We start from the raw sequence: 22,754 nt of genomic DNA on the forward strand, positions 1-22,754 counted from the left end.
TCACCTCTAAATATCTAAGTATTTTGATAGATACACATTGCTATAACCAGATATTTATAAGGCAATGAATATCTGAAAATTACAAAATTCATGTACTAAGGCCCATACACATCACTCAAAGAGTCATGGACTATATTTTTCTTTAACACACACAAAATAAATATTATTTAATCAGACTCAACAAAAAAGAAACATGACAGCAATTGCTAGCCACAGACACACCACTGGCGACAAAAAGTGATAGCAAGAGACCAAAAAAACAAAACAAAAACCAAAAAAACACCCCATAAAAAGCAGTCACAGGAACTCAAAGACACAGCAGTCTAGGGTCATTCAACGCAGGGTCAAAGAACACTCCTCACCATGACAGGCTTTGAAGGCACTGCCATACTGAGAAGAGAACAATCTGATACTCAGAGGAAGAACCTCAACTCACCAGGAAAGGGCAAACTCTTTTCTGTTGGCTCACTTCAGGAAGCCAGGGAAGTATGTAATACATTTTAGGATAACTGCCACTGGAAATTAGAAAAAAAATTGGTGCCTAAAGAGATAATCCTATTATTTGAGAAACTCAGCTTTTGTAAATAACTCATTTTTTGAGAATTCTAGATAGTCATGTTTTAGTACTCAGCAAACGTGTCAATTTTATAAGCAAAGCAAGTTATACACTAAACGTTTTTGATACTCAAACCAAAAAACTCTAGATCCTTAAAGTATCCTAACTAAAAGGTTTGTGCTCAAGTTTCTTTTTCCCTATATTTTCAAGGTCTGAAATTTTTGAAAATTTTACATTTTAGTTCTTAACATGTTTTAGGGAGCCTAAAGTAACAAACATAGAAACAGTACCAAATATAGGATAATATATAAATAATATTTAATATGTCCTATAGTACTCCCATTATTTCTTTAAACAATTCAATCCTGTCACATACACAAGTGGGTGACATCTTAGAAGGAGGTATCAGGATTATATTTTCCAGAGCTTTACAATTAAAAAGTGAATTTATAAGACTCAAAAGTACCTACCTTTATAACCATCATCAACAGTGCTAAAATTCATTATTTTCAACCACCTAAAATGTTTTTTAAATTTTACTTTACTTTGCTTATTCTTTGATTTCAGAGTTTTCTAATGTTTTTTATTATTTTAAAATTATTTACATACCTGTGAAAACTTCAAGTAATAAGAAATGTATAAATTAGGTAAAGCCCACTTGTTAATAGATTGCCAATACCACCACCTACTGGCCAGAAATCCATAAAACTTTCAGAATTAAAGCAGATCCACTGACTTTATCAGCTGTTAAAGCCATATAGGGAAAAAAGATTTTTACATCTGAACAAATTTTCTGTTTGTATGGTTCAAGCACTATTGAAAAGCCATATGGATGGGACTTCCCTGGTGGCGCAGTGGTAAAGAGCCCACCTGCCAATGCAGGGGACACGGGTTCAAGTCCAGAAAGATTCCACATGCCGCGGTGCAACTAAGCCCGTGCGCCACAACTACTGAGCCTGTGCTCTAGAGCCCTCGAGCCACAACTACAGAAGCCTGCGCGCCTAGAGCCCGTGCTCTGCAACAGGAGAAGTCACTGCAATGAGAAGCCAATGCACTGCAATGAAGAGTAGCCCCCTGCTCACCGCAACTAGAGAAAGCCCATGGGCAGCAACGAAGACCCAACACAGCCAAAAATAAATAAATAAATTTATTTAAAAAAAAAGCCATATGGAAGACGCATAAGAAAGTTTATGAGAGCATATGTAAACACACCCTTTCACACTATAATGGGATGACACTGTATAATGTGATTTATTTTCCTTTGTTTATTCTTATGTTTTAAAGCCATGATGTTCTTTAGCTGTCACATCAAAAATTACCTCTTAAGGAGCTTTTCAAAGAGCAAGAACTTCCTTCGTGTGCTATGGCAGGGCTGGGCCTGCATGAGTTTGGATGCTGTCCAAGGGAAGGGTACGCTGTCAGACAATCTTTGCAAGTGAGCTGGATCTGGAGAAGTGGATTAGGAAGAGTTCCAAAACTACATGGAATAATACTGAACTTCATCCATTGGGTCACTCTTGCTTTTGGAGCCCTTCCATCCACCACATGGAAGGAGGGTCCGTTCACCTCATCAACTTACAAACTACATTCCACTGTGGCTTTCCCGGGTTGGGGTAAATGGCTGAAAAGCAAAGCTAAATGAGACAAAATGTCTTTAGGCATTAGATCAATCTACTTGATCAACACCAATAATTTTTTAAAATTAGTGCTTACTGTATATAAAATGTCTGCGACTAAAATGTAGAAATAGGAACTAGATTTACCCTCCCATTTGAAACAACAAAAAAAAACAAAAACAGGGCTTCCCTGGTGGCGCAGTGATTGAGAGTCCACCTGCCGGTGCAGGGGACACGGGTTCGTGCCCCGGTCCGGGAGGATCCTGCATGCCGCAGAGCGGCTGGGCCCGTGAGCCATGGCCGCTGAGCCTGCGCGTCCGGAGCCTGTGCTCCGCAGCGGGAGAGGCCATGACAGTGAGAGGCCTGCGTACCGCAAAAAAAAAAAAAAAAAAAAATCCACAAGCAAACCACATGAAATGCTGGTTTTCAAGACACTGGATATCAGACAACAAAGGATAGTGATCCCTGAGAGACAGGAAACAAACACAGTGAACCCTACCAGCAGCCCAGCTTACTACCTTGAGATTTTCCAGGCCACAGCAGGAAGAAGGGAGAAATAAAGTGGAGCCCAGCAGACTCCCTGAGTTGAGGAGACCAAAGTGGCTAGAACTGACAGGACAGAGTACCAGAGAGCAGACAGTTGTCCAACAACTCCAGAGATGTACAGGGAGTCACCCTGGAGTATTAGGTGGAGGAATGATCAGCACATGCAAGTGAGGAAACTATCCAAGGCCAGGGAAAGAACCATCCACAACGATTAGAGGAAACAGCGCCTGGTGCTCGTATGTGGCTGGAAACAATGCCTGCTCCCACAAACCCGGCTGGAAAATCTTGTAATTCACAAGGCACTACGTAGAATACTCAGGAAGGCTTTGTCTCAGTAGTGGGGAATAATCAGACCCAGACTGAGCACTGCTCCAGATTTACTTAACAAATCATAAAAGCAAGACCCTTCCAGTAACTTAACTACATACCAAAACAAAGCTTAAGAAGCTTTATAAATATCCAGCACCCAACAAGGTAAAATTAACAAGGTCTGGCACCTAATCAGAGATTAGCAGATATACGAAGAAGCAGGAAAACATAACCTATAATGAAGAGACTAATCAATCAATTAAAACTGACTTATAGCTGACACGTTAGAAGGACGTAAAAAGTTACTAAGCAGCTATGAAAACTACAGTTTTAACTAAAACTGTATTGTATATGTTCAAAAAAGTTAAGTAGAGACATGGAAGACACTAAAAAAAAAGGCCCAAATCAAACACTTAGATATGAAGCCTTTCACTTAGATATGGGGTGAAAAATGCACTGGATAGGAATAAGAAATTAGGCACTGCAGAAGAAAAGATTGGTAAGCTTGAAGACATAGTAATAGAAACTATCCAAAAGAAACACGCTGGAAAAAAAAGATTTTTTAAAAAGAAAAGAACATCTGAGAGCTATTGGGATATCATCAAGTGGCCTAATATATGGGTAACTGAAGTCCCCAAAGGAGAGAGGTAACATAAAAATATTTGATGAAATAATGACTGAAAAACTTGGTGAAAATTAAAATGCATAGATCCAAGAAATTCAATGAACTCCAAACACAAGAAACATAAAGAAAACTGTGCCAAGGCACACATTAATCAAATTACTCAAAACCAGTGATAAACAGAAAATTTAAAATCAGCCAAAGAAAAAAGTACCACACAATAAAGGGTGCTTGGAATAAATAACCCGAAGAACTTTGAGGATAATACTCCAGTATTACAATTATTCAACTTCTTCACAAGAAAGAACACCTAGAAGCAAAGCTCCTTACCTTAAAGAAAGAATGGATAGCAGCTGTGGCTTCACTGCGAACCCTCAGTATAGAACCCAGAACATTAGTCCTACACCTAAGGTGAGGGTATTGTCTCAGATACTCCAGAGGATGCCTCTCTTTATATTTAAAAGGGAAAGCCTGACAATAAAAGGAAAAACAAGTTAGAAGCTAAAAGAAATACAGTTTTATAAAATCAGTTTACAGGGCGTTTGTTAAATAGTAATGCTTTAGAATAAAACTAAGACGCTTTTGTTCCTTATTTCTTAACATAACTGAACATGGTCCACATTAATTCTAACAAGTTAGGACAGTGAGTGAAATCAGAAAGATGTGGGTTTAAATTCAGCTCTACTACTTATTAGCTTTGGAACCTTGGGCAAAGTTACTTATTATCACCAAGGCTAATCTGTTATTTATCAAATTTCTATCCGTTAGCTATCAATCACTACTTACAAATAGAGAGATTAGGATATAGTTACCCAAAACACTCCACTGTTTGGCACACATGAGTTTAGAATATTGTAGATATTAAACATTATGTTTTCTACAGCTGTATACACACAGCTGGTATTGAATTTTAAAAGTGCCCAAATGTCTTGAAAGTCCACAAGCGCTCATAATCAATTAGCACTATTTATCACCATTTATCAACATGTGCTGCTGTTTCAGAACATGAGCGAGGGTCAACAGCTTTGTATCATCTGGACGAGTAATGTATATTCATAAAAATTTTAAAGGAAATTATGACTCTACCTAGAAAAATTTCCCTGCCCCCACTCATTTTACAAGATTGAGAAGATAGGATAAAAGTTTCAGACCAAAACCAAAGTTTCAATAAAAAAGATAACAGAGAAGCTAAGTAAAAGAACTCTAAAACAGGCTACCAACATAGCTATCTATTCCTTTTAGGCCTTGTGCACACATTAATTTATGTCATATAGAAATAGGTCCCATACCTACGAAAGTGACAATATGATCACATTAATAGGAATCTGGGGACTGTTAGCGGGTTCAGAATTCCCTAATGCTGAATACTTAAAAATGACACTGAAAGAAGGGGGAAGAGTAGTGGAAAGCATCAATACCCACCAAGGGAAAACAATTTAAGAAGAGTAAAACACATGGCAAATTTTTAATAATCAAACATCCCTCTAAAAAAGCAAAAATAAAAATGGTTAACATTTCAATTATCCAAAAGAACTAAAAATGAATTTTAATTAAAATGACGCTATTTCCCTATATTCCTCATTTTTTGTTCATTAAATATTTGAAGATGAGTATAGCTAAACCACAGGGGGTTAAAATGGCTAGCACATAAACTTCAGCTGTGCCACTAATCAGCAATATAACCTAATGCAAGCCATTTTACCTGATTGGGTCTCATCTTCTCCAAATAGAAACTGGATTGATAATCTATGGTTTTATTCCCTCTAACCTCTTTATCAGGCTATACATAAAAAGCTACTAACAGAAGAGTCTTGCAAAAACAGGAATAAACATGTCTTAATGTAGAATTTCTTATCTTTGTTCAGCCTAAGCATCCCCACACTCTAGCACCATCCAACAGAATTTTCTGTGATAAACGGAAATGATCAGTACCTGTGCAATGCAGTACGGTAGCTGCTAGCTGCATGTGATCACTGAGCACTTGAAATGTGGCTAATGTCACTGAAGAACTGAATTTTTAATTTAATTTTAACTGATTTAATATTAAATAGCCATGGGTGGCTAGCGGCTATTGCACCAGATGGCACAGTTCTAGATCATGCAAAAGTAATTTCTAGGCAGAGCTTTCCTAAGAATGTGGTTTGCCCTCGTATGTCTTTGTCACTGCAGCTGACTAGGCAGGCTTGTAAAGTGGCAAATCTCAACAGTGACAGGCACCACAGAGATACACAGAGTATTATCACTTAGCTCTCACTCCCAAGGCTCCAGCCATCTACATAAATACTTTTTGCTACTCTTTCTACATTCCTCAGTCTATAGCCTGTTTCAATTACCTAGAAGTCACAATCGAAAAGTTCCAAGTGCCACCTTCCCAATAATCACACTTAAAACGCTGCTAATGTTTTAAATTAAGCCTTAACGGCCTCCATAATCGTGTCACAACACATACCTTGGCATCACAATTTCCAACAACTTCAATTTTTTCTGCCTTCAGTTCCACATTTTGCCTTTTGGACAAACTTTTTACCAGCTGCCCTTGAACTTCCACGGAACTCCCAAAGGCCAGTTCTCTATAATAACAAAACAATAGCATAAACAAGATCTTACATGTAGCCCTCATATTAATACCAACCTTGCTCTCAAAACAGTAAACTATTATTTATTTATTTATTTGGCTGCACCAGGTCTTAGTTGCGGCATGCGGGATCTAATTCCCTGACCAGGGATCAAATCCAGGCCCCCTGCATTAGGAGCATGGAGTCTTAACCACTGGACCACCAGGGAAGTCCCTAAACCATTTAATGATAGAAGATTTTACCTTTAATTGGGTTAAGAGCTGCACATAGTTGAGAGAGAAGCAAAGGATAGGTGGGGGATATTGTCATGTGAAGGTGTTAGAGAGAGGAGAGAAGGATCTTGATTCTAAGTATTTGGACTTGAGCCTCAAAGCTATGAAAAGAAGATTTGTTTAGAAAGATCACTGAGGGGGCAATACGAACACTTAGATTAGGGAAATGGGGAACAGAGGAGATGAAAAAAATTCAAAGTACTCTTTAAAACAAACAAACAAAAAAACCTCACCTACTGTCAAAGCTTGAATCTGCTACAACCTGAAGGCTTTCCAAAGATGACCCATCATTTACATGCAGGAACAAGACTTCCTTCTGGGATCGGACTGAACGAATCCATCCCTAATGAGAAATATTTCTAAATGTGAGTTTAAAATACAAACATTTTATATTTTCATTACACATACACACAGAGGACTAAATGAAAAAAAATAAGTCTTCATAATCCCGCCTGAACAAATCAATTGCTTTTAGTTTACCAATATGCATATATAATTTTATATGGTCCTCATCACAGTGAAATACAGCTTTGGCATTCCACCTTTTTTGCTGTTGTCGTTTTGTTAATAAAGCTCATCATTCTGAATAAGATGTCCCAAATCCCGTTAGGTTGATGAGCCTAATTCACATAACCAATCCCCCTAATATTCCAGGTTTTCTTCCTGCCCCTGCCCCTCTCCCCCACCATTACACGTAATAGGGTACACATTTTGGTTCCTTCCCAAATTCCCAGAAGGGAGATTATGTAGTTATAGACTAGAAACATCTTTATGGGGTTTTCTTTTTTACAAAGTATCATACTAAAAGAGTTCTCAAGAAACTTATTATGATCATATTAAGTAGCACATAAACTTTCAAAGACACTCTGAATTTAAATGACAGGTATGCATGAGTACAAATGAGATGTCTTCAAGTAGAACACTAAAAACAGCTCTCTCACAGATGACAACCTCTATGCTAGTTAAATTTAACTAGCATAGAGGTTGAGAGAATATTCTAGCAGCCTCTGAACAACTGTGAACAGTTGATGGTGTTTGGTTAACCATCAAATGTGCTTGGGAAAAGTGAGATAATCCTACTTAGAAAAACTGTACTGATCCTGACTTTCTTTGTATCCCCACCACACCCTAATAGACACTGTTATTAAAGCCCTTCTATTACTTATTTGCATGTCCATAATATTTTGTGGATTTAGGAATCACATTTTTAGTTGCATTGAAGGCTATTGTCAGGCACACAGTAGAAAATCCATGAATATATCCAGTGGAAGAATATCTATCATGTACTGAACATCTACTATGTAACAAACATTTTAATTACTACGTTCTTCATATACTGTTTCACCTCCTCCTCACAACAGCAATGTGGATTATCATTATTCCCGTTTTACAAGTGAAGAATTAAGGCTCAGAGAAGTTAAATAACCTGCCTGAGGCCACACTGCTGGTAAACGGCAGAGCCTGAATTTAAACCTAAGTCTACTAGGAAGTGCTTGATCTTTCTCCAGGGCTACGCTGAATAAAGCGTAAATTGCCTCAGTCTCACATACAAGGCCCTTCATAAATCGAACACGCCCAATCCAAAGCACCAATGTCTTGCTTTTTACTTGTTAGTAAAAGTTAACATTTATGGAGCACTGTTTAATGTACTTCTGTCCTAAGCTCTTTTTAAGTATTTTTCTACTTAATCCTCACAAGAACTATCACTTTAGAGATGAAACATATTTAGAGAAGTTAGGATAACCTTGTTAAATACTCAAGGTTACCAAGTAGTACAGGTGGAATTCAAACACAGAACTCAGTTCAAAGTTCATGTTCTTGTCAACAAGCTCTTCTGAAATGATATTTCCACCCTATCCCTGGTTCCTGTGCCTGAGGAACACATCCTTCTGGACTCAGCTGAAATGTCACCTCACGCAAGAAGTCTTCTTTGACCTCCTCACACTGTTAAGAACTTCCCTCTCCGTATTCTCAAAGTTTTCTATTTATACCACTAATACTTATCACATTGTTGTCATTTCTTGTCTTATCCATCAGACCAGGACTGTCTGACAAAAATATGTGAGCCACATATGTAATTTTACTTGTTTAGTGGTTACATAAGAAATGGGTTAAATTAATTTTAATAGTATATTTTATTGAACCCAAAATATATATCAACATGTAATCAATATTAAAAATACTGAGATAGTTTGCATTCTTTTGTTCTTCAAAATTAGTGTCTATTTTACAATTACAGTACCACTCAATTCAGATACTTCTAAATTACACTGCACAGCACTAAAGTGAAAGCCTCTAACCTAGCGAGTATGTTCCATTCTTTTCATCTTTGAATCCTCTCTAGACTAGCACACAAAGGTATTAATGTATGTCGAATTAATAGATTAATGCAGGAAAAAGTTTTGATTTGGATTAATAGAAAGAATATGAAACCCAAAGAAATGCAAAGAGGGGGAAATTGGTCATACTGCTAAAAATCAAGGATATGTGAGGACAGCAAAAATAACTGCATCAGTGTGTTTCAGCAACCTAGTAAGTCAAACCTCCTTGCTTGGTCTGCTCCTTTAAGGAGGTACCTTCTGTGTGGAGCCGCTGCAAATATTATTATTAACAAGAGAAATGATAGCAACTAACATTTATTCACGGTGGGCCACTGCTCTAAATGTTTTGTAACTAATATTCAGGACTCTGTGAGGTAAGGACTATTATCTCCATTCTCGTAAGAGGGAACTGAGGTTTAGAGCACGTTAAGTGACACGCCCGTAATTAACAAGCTACTAAGCGGCAGAGATTTAAACCGAGACAGCTTGACTCCAGAGCTCTTTCAGACTGCTACACTCCACTCGTTCTCCTAATTTATTAACATAAGTTTTATGCAAAGCCCCATTTTAGGCACTGAGGTGGTTAAAAGTTCAATAAAAGGTATGGTTTAGTTGAACAAATATTTACCGCCAGCTATGTGTGACTATCAAGACGGGTAAGACATAGTTCCTGCACTCAAGGAGCTATATAACTGTGGACACACGTTATGAGGGACAAAAGAAAAGGGGCTTGTTCATTTTGCTGTATGATTAACAAGTTTACGGGTAATAACCTGTATCATGAAAGCAAAGTTCCAGCACTTTCCAGGCAAAACTAACGGTAACCAATGAGAGGAGAAAAACGTGGACCCACACGATTGTCTACATTTTCTAACTTTGCCCTGCCGGTCGTTCTGTCCGGCCCGACAGCACAAGGATAGCCTAGACGTGGACGTGCCATATCAGTCAACGAAAAAGACAAACCCACCGCCTTCCGATACACTAACCTGGACCTTAACGCGCTCCCCACTTGCGTTCTGGGCCCCGAGAGCGTCCCGCACGCTCAGTTTGGCTGAAGGTTTGTGCCTTGGGCAGGGAGCCGAGGAACAGGAGCGCAGGGCTCGGAGCAGGCACCGGGCCCCGAACATAGCGCGGCCGCCCCAGGCCCTTCTCGGGACCAGCCCTGATCCCAGCGCGTGCGGACCCTGCCTACGGGAACCCTCTCTTCTCCTCGCCTCTTCCGGGCCGCAGCCCTGCCCTCAGGCACTCCAGAGTCCCCCGCTGGCTCCCTTCTCCTTCACGGGCCCCAGCTCGTGGAGAAGCTCTGCTTTCCCCCACCCCGAAAGGGCGGAAAGGACACAAGACGTTCAGCGGCGAACGGCCAAAGAGAAAGCGCACGCCTCGAGCTCCCGGGACACCCCACAACCCCGCGTGGCTTCTAAACTCACGCGCTTCCTCCTAGCTGAAACACGCGCGGCACCCACCCCTACGTCACCACGCCAACGCTAACGTCATCACGCTACGAGGAAGTTCAGAGGGAGCATGCGTACTTGTGACTCCATGTAAAGAGGCAGCGAAGCGGAGGAAGGGGCGGGGTCAGGAGCTGAGATGGGGCGGAGTTAAGACGCTAGGGTTGTAGAGGTTAGCGTTGAAGGAACTAGGTAACCCGCTTGGGGCGAGGTATAAGAGTCTTCATTTCTAAAGCTTCCGGGTGATGCTGAGGAACGCAAAGTGAAGGGCGAGGAGTGACTGATGCAGAAGGAAAGCGGACCAGAAGGAGACTTGATTGTTGAGAGAATTAGTGTGAGGGGATCAGTCTTTTCGGAGTTCTGAGCCCCTGCTAAAGTCACAGTTGGGTGGTATCAGACATCTAAACAGACAATTGAATAAAAGAGTGATCAGTTCCCTGACACAGCCTAAGCGTGGGATGCCAAAGATGGCTTGCTACAGAAGGTAACCCTTTGACAGGTAAGAGTAAGTGAAGAGACTTGGAACGGGGTAGTCAGAGAAAGCTTGACAGTGTGAAGCTGTTGGAGAGACAGTGGAGGAATTGCTGGGCATTGCCTGCCAGAATCTTTGAGCCTCTCTGTTTCCTTTTCCAACACAGTTATCTGCGTTTATTTGACCTGGAAGCAATGACCCCTTCATGTATTAGACGACCTTTTTTTTTTTTTGCGGTACGCAGGCCTTACTGTTGTGGCCTCTCCCGTTGCAGAGCACAGGCTCCGGACGCGCAGGCTCAGCGGGCATGGCTCACGGGCCTAGCCGCTCCGCGGCATGTGGGATCTTCCCGGACCGGGGCACGAACCCGTGTCCCCTGCACCGGCAGGCGAACTCTCAACCACGGCGCCACCAGGGAAGCCCTAGACCACCTTTTAAACGTATCAAAAATAATTTTTTTTTCTGTAACTCATTGATACTCATGAACTAGTTTTCTATCTGATTAAAAGAAAGAAGGGCTAGTTACTTAAAGTTGCACTATTATTATGCCCATTTTACAGATAAGAGAACTTAGGCACAGAAAAGTTAAATGACTTGCTCAAGGATATACATTCTATAAATGTGAGATTTAAACCTGGAAATCTTGGCTCCATCCACTAAACTGTCATGCAATACAGTCTCTCCAAGGTGGGAAATAAAACCATTGTCCCTTCCATCAAGGAACTCATGGTCTAGACATGGAGACTGGCAAGAAAACAGAGAATTGTAATATAAACTAATAAGTACCAATATAAATGTATAAGCCAGGTGAAGTGGTAGCCTACAAAAGGAAATAAGCTAAGTTTTGGAGGAGGATCAGCATTTTGCCAGGTTGGGATGTAGGAAAGTGTTTCCTGCCAGAAGGTAGCCAAGAACAGTTGCCAGGAGGGCAAAAAGCCTGGAAGAATTGTAAAACTGTTCTCAAAACAGACTAGAAAATAGCACCCATGAAAATACAAAGTTCTTGGACACTTCCTGAACCTTGAGAACAGAAATATGGAAGCTTGCAGCTAAGTGCCTTCTGAATTATGTAGCTATGGGCCTTAAAAAAAAAAGTATGTCTTTGGTATTGGTTGCAAAATCTGGGGAACAAGACAATCTGGCGTACATACCAATGATATGTATCCCAGTTCAAATCTCCTCTTTGACTATGCTACCTTGTCCAAGGGACCACAAATAGTGACCAGTTGGCTCACTTCTACCCAGGCCGTCTGTTTGTCTTGCCTTCTTTCTTTACCTGGTCCTCCCCAGTATGCATCTTAAGAACTGAAGTCTGAGTCTCAGAGAGTGAGGATCCTGACTTCTTTTACCCTGTCACCTACTACTTGTTTAAGTCAGAGTGTTGCTTTCTGAGCAGGGGACCGCTGGCCAGTAGTATGATGAAGGCAAGGGAAACCAGTGGGTGAAACTGAAAACTAGCGATAGTTCATTTAAAATGTAGATCACTGAAAGTTGACTACAGTATTTGTGTGTCTGGTGCTAAGTTCAAGCCACTCTTCGTACTGTATCAAATCATATCATCTTCTTATTTATTTCTATTTTCAGTGTTGGAGTGACACTTCCCCTTTTGGATTCATCATCTTCCAGACAGTTGCCAGAGTGATCTTTCTAAAATGAATATATTACTGCTGGTAATAATGATGGCTAGTGCCACAGAATCCTTACTATGTTCCAGGATTAATATGTTAATATTAATGTATACTGTTAATATATTCTTCACATATTCACTCATTTAATCCTCATAACAGCCCTCTGAAGCAGGGGTAGTAACATCATCCCGTTTTCAAAGGAGAAACTGAAACTCTGAGAGGTTTCATAATTTGTACCAAGTTACACTGGCAGTTTGGCACTAGAGTCCATTCTCTTACCCATTCGTAATCCAGTGATCAAGCAACCCTTCAGTTGTTCTCCCTACAACATAAAGAGGACTTGCTTTCTTTAGCATGCATACCAGGCTCTCCATGATCCATGGAGTTCCCTGAAGGGCCCTGAAGTGAGGAACAGAAGTGAGGAACAGAAGTGAAACATCCTTCCTGTTACCTTTTGATACTGCAGGTGTGTGCAATGAACACTGTCAGCATTACTTGTCAGCTTTGGGGAAGGTTTTAACCAGGCTCGGCTTGACAGTTTCCAGCTAAACTTGCAAAGCTTCAGAGCTTCTAAAAGGTAGGCACTATGCTGATATCCCATACTACCATGGAGTACCAGTCAGTGTTCATGGTTTTCATTGTGCTTGAATCTAGTCATAAAACTTTCAACACCCAAAACTTGATTTCAAGGTCATGACTTCAGAGTACAAAGGAACATAGTACTTGATGCAGAAATTATGGAGACATTAGATGTAGAAAAGAAGTGGATATTGTAAGCATCTTGGGTTTCTCTGAAGGAGCTAACAATCGTGACTATAACTTAACTTGAAAAACGGTAAGGTACATGCACAGAGCATAAAAAGTCACATTTGTACTTTTGAACTTTCAGAAAAGCAGCTCATAATCTAGAAAGAGAAACTGATGAGTAAATGGTCAATTAAAGGAATACACACAGCAGAGCATTAGTAACCAACTCAAATTTAGTTTTTGAGATATATCCATGTAGGTCTAGTTCATTCTTTTTAATATTCCATTATATAAATGTACCATAATTTATCCATTCTTATTCTGATAGCCATTTGGGCTGTTTTCAGTGTTTCTATATTACAAACAGAGACGGATTTACCATGAAGCTCATGAAATTTAGAGCCCCTTATTCACATGCACATCTCCCCTCTGCCTTCCCTCCCACCTCTTTCCCCCCTGCAGTGCTGGGAATTGCTAGGAATTGTAGGGTGAGAGAGGAAGCAATCAGAAAGCATTTATAAAGGAACTCAGAATAAAGGGAAATGGATTTCCAAGACTGAAGAAATTTCTTCTCATTCTAAATACTTTAGTATTTGTAATTTTGTATTATTTTTCTTAAAGAGAACCTCCCAAAATACATAGGCTTTGAGTCCCACAGAACGGGATCTGCCTTGATTACAAAAATGCTGCAATAAATATACTGGATACACATGAAAGAGTTTCTCGGGATCATAAGCCTGGGGTATATGCATCTTCAGCTTTACTAGATATTACCGAATTGCTCTTCAAATTGGTTCCAATTTATATACCCCACAACAGGCTTCTAAGAGTTCCCAGAGTTCCATGCCTTTAATGACATCTGATAGAGTCAGACTTTCTAATTTTTTTTTTTTTTTTTGCGGTACACAGGCCTCTCACCGCCGTGGCCTCTCCCGTTGCGGAGCACAGGCTCCGGACGCGCAGGCTCAGCGGCCATGGTTCACGGGCCCAGCTGCTCCGCGGCATGTGGGATCTTCCCGGACGGGGCACGAACCCGCGTCCCCTGCATCGGCAGGCGGACTCTCAACCACTGCGCCACCAGGGAAGCCCAGACTTTCAAATTTTTACCAATGCTGGGTAAGAAAGAATATCTCGTTGTTTGAGAGATACTATGTTTTTTTTTTTTTTTTGTGGTACGCGGGCCTCTCACCGCCGTGGCCTCTCCCGTTGCGGAGCACAGGCTCCAGACGCGCAGGCTCAGTGGCCATGGCTCACGGGCCCAGCCACTCCACGGCACGTGGGATCTTCCCGGACCGGGACGTGAACCCGCGTCCCCTGCATCGGCAGGCGGACTCTCAACCACTGCGCCACCAGGGAAGCCCGAGATACTATGTTTTGATCCTCTTTTTTTTCCCCTCAAAATTCCATTTCAACTATAATCCCACCCCACCCCCCATCATTTTCAATAGCATAGTGAAAAAGAACACTAGCATGGCAACCAGAAGTCCTGGTTGAGATCTCATCACAGCTGTGGATCTTTGGGAAGTCAAACTTCCTTCACAGGGCTGTTGACAGTATTAATAACTGAAGCATCTTGTGAATTTTGTGACAGAGGAATGACTATTGTATCCGAGTGAACACCCTCCATCATTTATGAGTTTCAGAGTTAGGGAGTCCCTTGAATTTCATGAACCAACTCTAAATCCCAAAGTAGAAGGCTCAAGATGCATTCCATCTATTTTGTGTACATTTCTTTTAGGTACAGACCTTCGGTGTGCATAAGAACCACCAGCAGAGCTTGCTAAAATGCACATTCCTGGGTCTCCTACCTAATGATTTTAACTGAGTTTGAGAAAGTGCTTGTTCTGTAGTTGGATTTTATCCTTTCCTGCTTTCTTCCCTTTGCTTTCAGGAGGCACTTACTTTGAGGCTTGAACTTCGTTTCTTATATTATACTATATTACCACAACAAAACAACCTATAATCCAAGCTACTTTTCAGGTTTAGAGTGAGGAGGCATCAGTGGGTGGGGGTGGAGCATGACGTCAGGAGTGTAGAAGGAGCCTCTTCCTCAGCTGGCTCTCTTGGGGCTCCAGGCCCTTCCCAGGCAGACTCCACATCACCCAGCCATGTCTCACCCCTTCTGGGCTAGGAGATGTTGACAGTCTCCCCCTCTTTAAAAGACAAGGGCTAGAACCAAACTGGAGATAAGCCCAAGCTCCTTTAAACCAATGTTTTCTGTGGTCATGGTGCAGTAGGCTTGCACATTTAGATAGTAAAACCATAATTATGATACACAAAATCAATTTAGTAGGTTTTGACCAGCAGAATAGAAAGGAATAAAAAAAATCGGTATCTTGGATAATAAGTGCTATTTTGTGAAACTACTAGGATGCAAGATGTAAATAAATTTCCTACTGTGGATGGGCAAGAAAGAGTTCAAAAACCACTGCCCTGGGCCCTGCTATGTGGGCCCAGTGAATTGAAATTAGGCCCCTGCCTGAGTCTCTTGTCAGCCCTCAAAGAAGGATCTGGTTAGTTCCAGATGTTTGCTGAAACTTTTACATACTGCAGCTTTTAAACTTTCCTCTGAAAAATGTAAACAATTTTTATTACTATTATTATGAAAAACAATGTACAAACATGAAAAATAATTTTAGGCAGTGACAAATGGCATATAAAAAAAAAAATCTCTCCAACCACCCTATTTCCATATACCATCCTCAGTGGTAGCTACTATTTATCTTTACATTTTCTAGATATAGAAGTATGTGTGTGTGTATATATATATATGTATGTATACATATGTACATATGCAATTAAATATAGTTAATTTTAAATTAAATTAAATATAATTAAAATGCTACTCTATTATACGGCTGAACTATATAGTTAAACTGTTTTCCCTATTCAATTTTCTCTCATGCAATCTGCAGTGAGTATGTTGTACATACACTATGCATGCAGAACCTGTATATCTGCAGGATAAACTCCTAGAAATAAGACTAAAATTTTCTTTTAAAAATACCTTTTACCTTTAATGTCATTATATGTGTCCAGTCACTCTCCTCATCCGTTTTGAGATATTGATCTTGCCCACCATGGTTTTACCAATCATGGAAATTTTTATGTATTTAGCCACGACCTTATGGAAATTTTAGAAAATAAATTTCTATAATGTCTTGTGACCAAATTGCAGACTGAAGAAAACATACTTACTCCCAGGGTGCCTAAAGTTTTTATCACTCTTTAAAAATTTAAATTTAGCAGAGATTGGACACAGCCTGCCACTAGATGGTTTGCTACAAATTCTGATTTTGTACAGTTACTTCTGGAGTTTGATATTTGTTAATTGGCTAGCACATTGGTAAATGTTTGCATTTCCTAAAATGGGGTTGAAAGTAAATTGTAACATCCTCTGCAAACTAGACATTATCATTTAGTTTTGCCTGTTTTTGAACTTTATGTAAATAGAATCATACAGTATGTGTTATTTTGTATATGGTTTCTCATGGTCAATATTATTTTTGTGAGAATCAACTATGTCACTGCCTATAGTGTGTTCATTTTCATTGCCCTATGGTATTCCACTTTATGACAATAACCCAATTTATTTATCCATTCTACTGATTGTTTTTTTTCATTTAGCCTGAGGTTTTATTTGGATTTCCTGAATCATCCATTTCCACATTATAAGGTAAATGCCAGAGTGTATCTTTTATTTTTTGCATTGTTTTTTTCATTTTATTTATTTTTTTATATAAATGTATTTTATTTTTGGCTGCGTTGGGTCTTTGTTGCTGCTCACAGGCTTTCTCTAGTTGCAGCGAGTGGGGTCTAATCTTTGTTGCGGTGCGGGGGCTGCTCATTGGGGTGGCTTCTCTTGTTGCGGAACACGGGCTCTAGGCGCACGGGCTTCAGTAGTTGCGGCACGAAGGCTCAGTAGCTGTGGCTCATGGGCTCTAGAGCGCAGGCTCAGTAGTTGTGGCGCATGGGCTTAGTTGCTCTGCAGCATGTGGGATCTTCCCAGATCAGAGCTCGAATCCGTGTCCCCTGCATTGGCAGGCGGAATCTTAACCACTGTGCCACCAGGGGAAGCCCCTATTTTGTTTATTTTTAATTGAAGTATAGTTGATTTACAGTATTATATTAGTTTCAGGTGTATAGTATGGTGATTCAGTATTTTTACAGATTATACTCCATTAAATGTTATTACAAGAAAATGGCTATAATTCCCTGTGCTGTACAATGTATCCTTATTGCTTATCTATTTTATACATAGTAGTTTGTGTGTCTTAATCCCATGCTCCTAATTTGCCCATCCCCACTTTCTTCACCCCTCTGTTAACTACTAGTTTGTTTTCTATATCTGTGAGTCTGTTTCTGTTTTACATATACATTTATTTGTAGTATTTTTTAGATTCCACAAAAAAGTGATATCATACTGTATTTGTTTTTCTCTGTCTGACTTATTTCACTAAGCACAATATTCTCTAGGTCTGTTCATGTTGCTGCAGATGGCAGGGTTTCATTCTTTTATTATGGCTGAGTAATATTCCATTGTATTGAATATAGATATCACATCTTCTTTATCCATTCATCTGTTGATGGCTATTTGGGTTGCTACCATATCTTGGATAGTAAATAGTGCTGTATGAACATGGGGGTGTATGTATCTTTTCAAATTAGTGTTTTCATTTTTTCCAGATATATACCCAGGAGTAGAACTGCTGGATCATATGGTAGTTCTATTTTTAGTTTTTTGAGGAACCTCTGTACTGTTCTCCACAGTGGCTGTACCAATTTACATTCCCACCAACAGTGTACACGGGTTCCCTTTTTTCCGCATCTTCGCCAACATTTGTTGTTTGTAGACTTTTTGATAATAGCCATTCTGACAGGTGTGAGCTGATATCTCATTGTTTTGATTTGCATTTCCTCTAATAATTAGCGATGCTGAGTATCTTTTCATGTGCCTGTTAGCCATCTGTATGTTTTCTTTGGAAAAACATCTACTCAGGTCTTCTGTCCATTTTTTTTTCTTTTTTGATATTGAGTAGTATGAGCTGTTTGTATATTTTGGAATATTAACCCCTTGTTGGTCATATCATTTGCAAATACTTTCTCCCACTCCATATGCTGTCTTTTCATTTTGTCAATGAGTTCCTTTGCTGTGCAAAAGCTTTTAATTATATCTCATTTATTTATTTTTGCTTTTATTTCTTTTGCCTAAGGAGACAGATCCAAAAAAAATACTGCTATGATTTATGTCAAATAGTGTTCTGCCTATGTTCTAAGAGTTTTTATAGTTTCAGGTCTTACATTTAGGTCTTTAATCTGTTTTGAGTTTATTTTTGTATATTGTATGAGGTAATGTTCTACTCGCATTGTTTTACATGTAGTTGTCCAGTTTTCCCAGCACCACTTGTTGAAGAGACTGTCTTTTCTCTATTGTATATTCTTGCCTCTTCTGTTGTAGATTAATTGACCACAGGTGTGTGGGTTTATTTCTGGGCTCTATTCTGTTCCACTGTGTGTCTGTTTTTGTGCTAGTACCATGGTGTTTTGATTACTGTAGCTTTGTAGTATACTCTGAAGTCTGGGAGGGTGGATACCTCCAGCTTTGTTATATTTTCTCAAAACTGCTTTGGCAATTTGGGATCTTTTGTGGTTCCATATGAATTTGATGGATTTTTGAGTTGTTTCCAGTTTGGGGTAACACTGCTGACAATACTGGAACAGTGTTCCAGTATAAGTAACACCACTATGAATATTAATGTACATAACTTACTGTACATATGTATGTAGTTAATCTGGGAATAAAATCTAGGAATAAAATTGCTGTATCATAGGCTATACAAACTTCAGCTTTAATAAGTAGGGCCACATTTTTTCTAAAGTATTATTAGGCATATATGAGAGTTCCTGTTGCTTCACATTCTTGTTAACAATTAGTCTCATCAGTCTTTTAAATTTAGCTATATTGGTGGAGGTATAGTTGTATCTCATTGCAGTTTTAATTCACATTTCCCTGATTATTCTTTTTGAGCATCTTTTCAATGTCAATTTTTATTGGGTTTTCTTCTCTGGTGAACTAAGTTTTTTGTCAATTTGTCTACTGAGAAGTCCTTTTTTCCTAATTGATTTTCTTATTAACCTATACAAGTTCTTATGCGTAGATTTTAGATGTGAGTGCTTCTCAGTTACATGCATTGCAAATATCTTCACCCACTCTCTGGGTTGCCTTTATAATGCTGTATTGTTGAAAAATGGCTGAATGGCAGCAAGACTTGACATTATTTGATCTTTTGCTTTGGAAATAGTGTATAGTTCTTGAAGAAAATGATTAAGGCCCTCAAAATTACCCTTTTGATTTCTTTTAGCAATGTAAGACCAGTATCTTTTATCATTTCTCCTTTCATTTTCTTTAAAAATGGATTTTTTTCTATTTAAATGTTTATTTTATTTTTGATTGCATGGTTAATGGCCTTCTCTAAAATTTCTGTCTGGTCTTCAGGGAACAATTTTAAAGCTTGGAATTTCACTGTACATTGTTTGAAGCTGATTCTGGCTCTTTGCAAATCATTTTGATATTTAACCTCTAAAATTTCACACCAGAAAACAAGATAACTCAGAAAAGAAAAATCACATATGGCAGACAGTAAAATCTGAGCGGATCCTCATGTATTCATAGTTTCTTTTGGATCACACAGAACTTCAAAGATTGAGATTAGCTTTTCAAAATTTGTCTTCAATTGACACACAGCTTCATACTGTGCACTCCATCTTGTCTAGGGAAGTCTTTTTACTATTATACATACCTACATTTTGCAGCATTTTCCACTGATGAGGTAAGACTGAAAAGAATGGACAATTTTTTCCCCAAAGTTCCCAAAAATGTTACATATAAAGAAGAAATGTTCACAAATGCTCAAATGTTTTTTTCAGGGAGGAATACTATATCACAAACACAGCTTTAGTTTATAACTGCAAATAAAAAGCAGATTGGCTTTTGGCCTGTTTTATTATTGTTTTAAATTGTCTACAGTTGTGTTACTGGTATGCCACTGCTGTTGAGCATGATCTTTTCTGTAGACTTTTGGCAAATACTTTTTCATTTAAGGAAGTTTCCTCCTGCTCCTGAGGGATTACCTCCCCCCCACCCCCACCCCCTGCCATGTAAGGTCAGATATAGACAAATAATGTTATTAATAATGAGAGAGAGATTCGGGGGAAAAAGCCTCTGCTTAAAAATATGCAAAGTCGGGCTTCCCTGGTGGCGCAGTGGTTGAGAGTCCGCCTGCCGATGCAGGGGACACGGGTTCATGCCCCAGTCTGGGAAGATCCCACATGCCGCGCAGGGAGCGGCTGGGCCCGTGGGCCATGGCCGCTGAGCCTGCGCGTCCGGAGCCTGTGCTCCGCAGCAGGAGAGGCCACAACAGTGAGAGGCCCACGTACCGCAAAAAAAAAAAAAAAAAAAGCAAAGTCAAAACAACATAATTTGCCCTTATGACAAAGAATATGAAAGAGAGGTTTTCCTAGAATCTACACAACCGTCAATGCTTACTATTGGTCTAAAACTAAAACAATTAGGTAAGCACTTAAACACACAAAAAGAGATCATTATTTCTGGTTTTTCAAGCAGGAAAAAAATTATTGATGACTCTGTAAACTGTTTTGAACTTTCTATAGAAGCAGCTTGTGAGAGGTATATTAGAACAAAGATGGCAAGCTGATTCTACCACAAGAATGGTAGTGCCTAAAAATTCAGGGACCTGAAGATTTCCTTTAATAGATTTCTTCCTTTAGCAGGGCTTCCTTGAGTTCCATCAATCCCTGTGAACAGCGGTAAGGAAGAATGTCTGACAATGTGACCTGCCCTGAAAACTGATTTATCTTCTTCTTTTTGGGATTTACTTTCAGAATCTTATACATTGACAGATGTAAGAATGTAAGATTTTAAGTTTCATTTGACATTCCTTACTAGTATATGATATATATCATAAAGGAGTATGAGATATATGTGTATATATAAATGTACCTACACATATATGTATATATACACGCATACATATCAATCATAAATTATACTAAAAAGTTGTTAATTCAACCCCTGTTTTTGTAATATTTTAATATTTGTCCATTTGGATGGAGCCCAGCAAAATTATATATATAGTTTGGTGTAAGTTTCCTAGTGACTGGTTGTAGTAGCCAGCCTCTAAGATGACCCTAATGACCCTTGCCTCCTGGTATTCGTATCCCTTGTAGAGTGCTCTCCTCATCAGTCACACAGTAGTCATCCATTTAACAAAAAGAGTACAGTGCATGTGTTGGTGTGTGATTTCTGAGGATAAGCCATAAAAGACCTTGCCCTTCCATCTTCTTCTCTTGGATCCGTTGCTCTGGGGGATGCCAGGTACCATGTCATAAAGGTACTGAACTAGCTCTATGAAGATGCCCACATGGTGAGGAACTAAGGCATCCTGCCAGTGCTGACTAGCACCACTGTAGCTCTGAGGGTCCTCTAGAGCAAAAGCTCCAATAGGAAGCTACATGGGTTATTTGGTTAGTTGGTGATTGATTGATCACTATTAGTTCACATAATTTTGAAGGCTGAGAAGTCCCACCATCAGCTCTCTGCAAAATGGATAACCAGGAAGGCTCATGGTATAGTTCAAAGCTAAAAGCCAGACAGCCTATGGTGTAGATTCCAGTCTAAGTCTGAAGGTCTGAGAACCAGGAGTGCAGAGGGCAGAAGATCGATGTTCCAGATCAGTCAGGCAGAGACAGAATTCAACCTTCCTCTCCTTTTTTGTTCTATTCAAGCCCCCAGTGGATTGAATGATGCCCACCCACACTGGGGAGGGCCGTCTGCTTTTCTCAGTGTACCAATTTAAATGCTAATCTCAGGCCAATATCACTGACGAACACAGATGCAAAAATCCTCAACAAAATACTAGCAAACAGAATCCAAAGCACATTAAAAGGATCATACACCGTGATCAAGTGGGGTTTATTCCAGGAATGCAAGGATTCTTCAATATACGCAAAACAATTAATGTGATAAACCATATTAACAAATTGAAGGAGAAAAACCATATGATCATCTCAAGAGATGCAGAGAAAGCTTTCGACAAAATTCAACACCTGTTTATGATAAAAACCCTGCAGAAAGTAGGCATAGAGGGAACTTTCCTCAACATAATAAAGGCCATATATGACAAACCCACAGCCAACATCGTCCTCAATGGTGAAAAACTGAAAGCATTTCCACTAAGATCAGGAACAAGACAAGGTTGCCCACTCTCACCACTCTTATTCAACATAGTTTTGGAAGTTTTAGCCACAGCAATCAGAGAGGAAAAGGAAATAAAAGGAATCCAAATCGGAAAAGAAGAAGTAAAGCTGTCACTGTTTGCAGATGACATGATACTATACATAGAGAATCCTAAAGATGCTACCAGAAAACTACTAGAGCTAATCAATGAATGTGGTAAAGTAGCAGGATACAAAATTAATGCACAGAAATCTCTTGTATTCCTATACACTAATGAGGAAAAATCTGAAAGTGAAATCAAGAAAACACTCCCATTTACCATTGCAACAAAAAGAACAAAATACCTAGGAATAAACCTACCTAAGGAGACAAAAGACCTGTATAC

General features: G+C 39.4%; 1 protein-coding gene across 11 annotated transcripts in view; it reads right to left on the reverse strand.

Moving 5' to 3' along the window:
* Positions 1 to 10,270, reverse strand: part of NARS2 (asparaginyl-tRNA synthetase 2, mitochondrial) — a 142,766-nt gene extending 132,496 nt beyond the window's left edge. For 10 of the 11 annotated variants that reach the window (XR_009542485.1, XR_009542486.1, XR_009542481.1 and 7 more), the window contains exons 1-4: positions 9,805 to 10,270; positions 6,731 to 6,840; positions 6,099 to 6,219; positions 3,980 to 4,120 (exon numbers count right to left, since the gene is read on the reverse strand). Coding sequence is in view for 1 of the 11 variants with exons in the window: in XM_060160127.1 (XP_060016110.1) it covers positions 3,980 to 4,120; positions 6,099 to 6,219; positions 6,731 to 6,840; positions 9,805 to 9,945 (513 nt within the window). In the remaining 10 variants the exon portion in view is untranslated. The remainder of the gene's footprint in view (positions 1 to 3,979; positions 4,121 to 6,098; positions 6,220 to 6,730; positions 6,841 to 9,804) is intronic. The other variant, XR_009542484.1, reaches the window with a different exon arrangement.
* Between the last annotated feature and the right edge of the window lie 12,484 nt (positions 10,271 to 22,754).

This window comes from Lagenorhynchus albirostris, chromosome 9 (genome assembly GCF_949774975.1).
Source record: "Lagenorhynchus albirostris chromosome 9, mLagAlb1.1, whole genome shotgun sequence".
NCBI classification, from domain to species: domain Eukaryota; kingdom Metazoa; phylum Chordata; class Mammalia; order Artiodactyla; family Delphinidae; genus Lagenorhynchus; species Lagenorhynchus albirostris.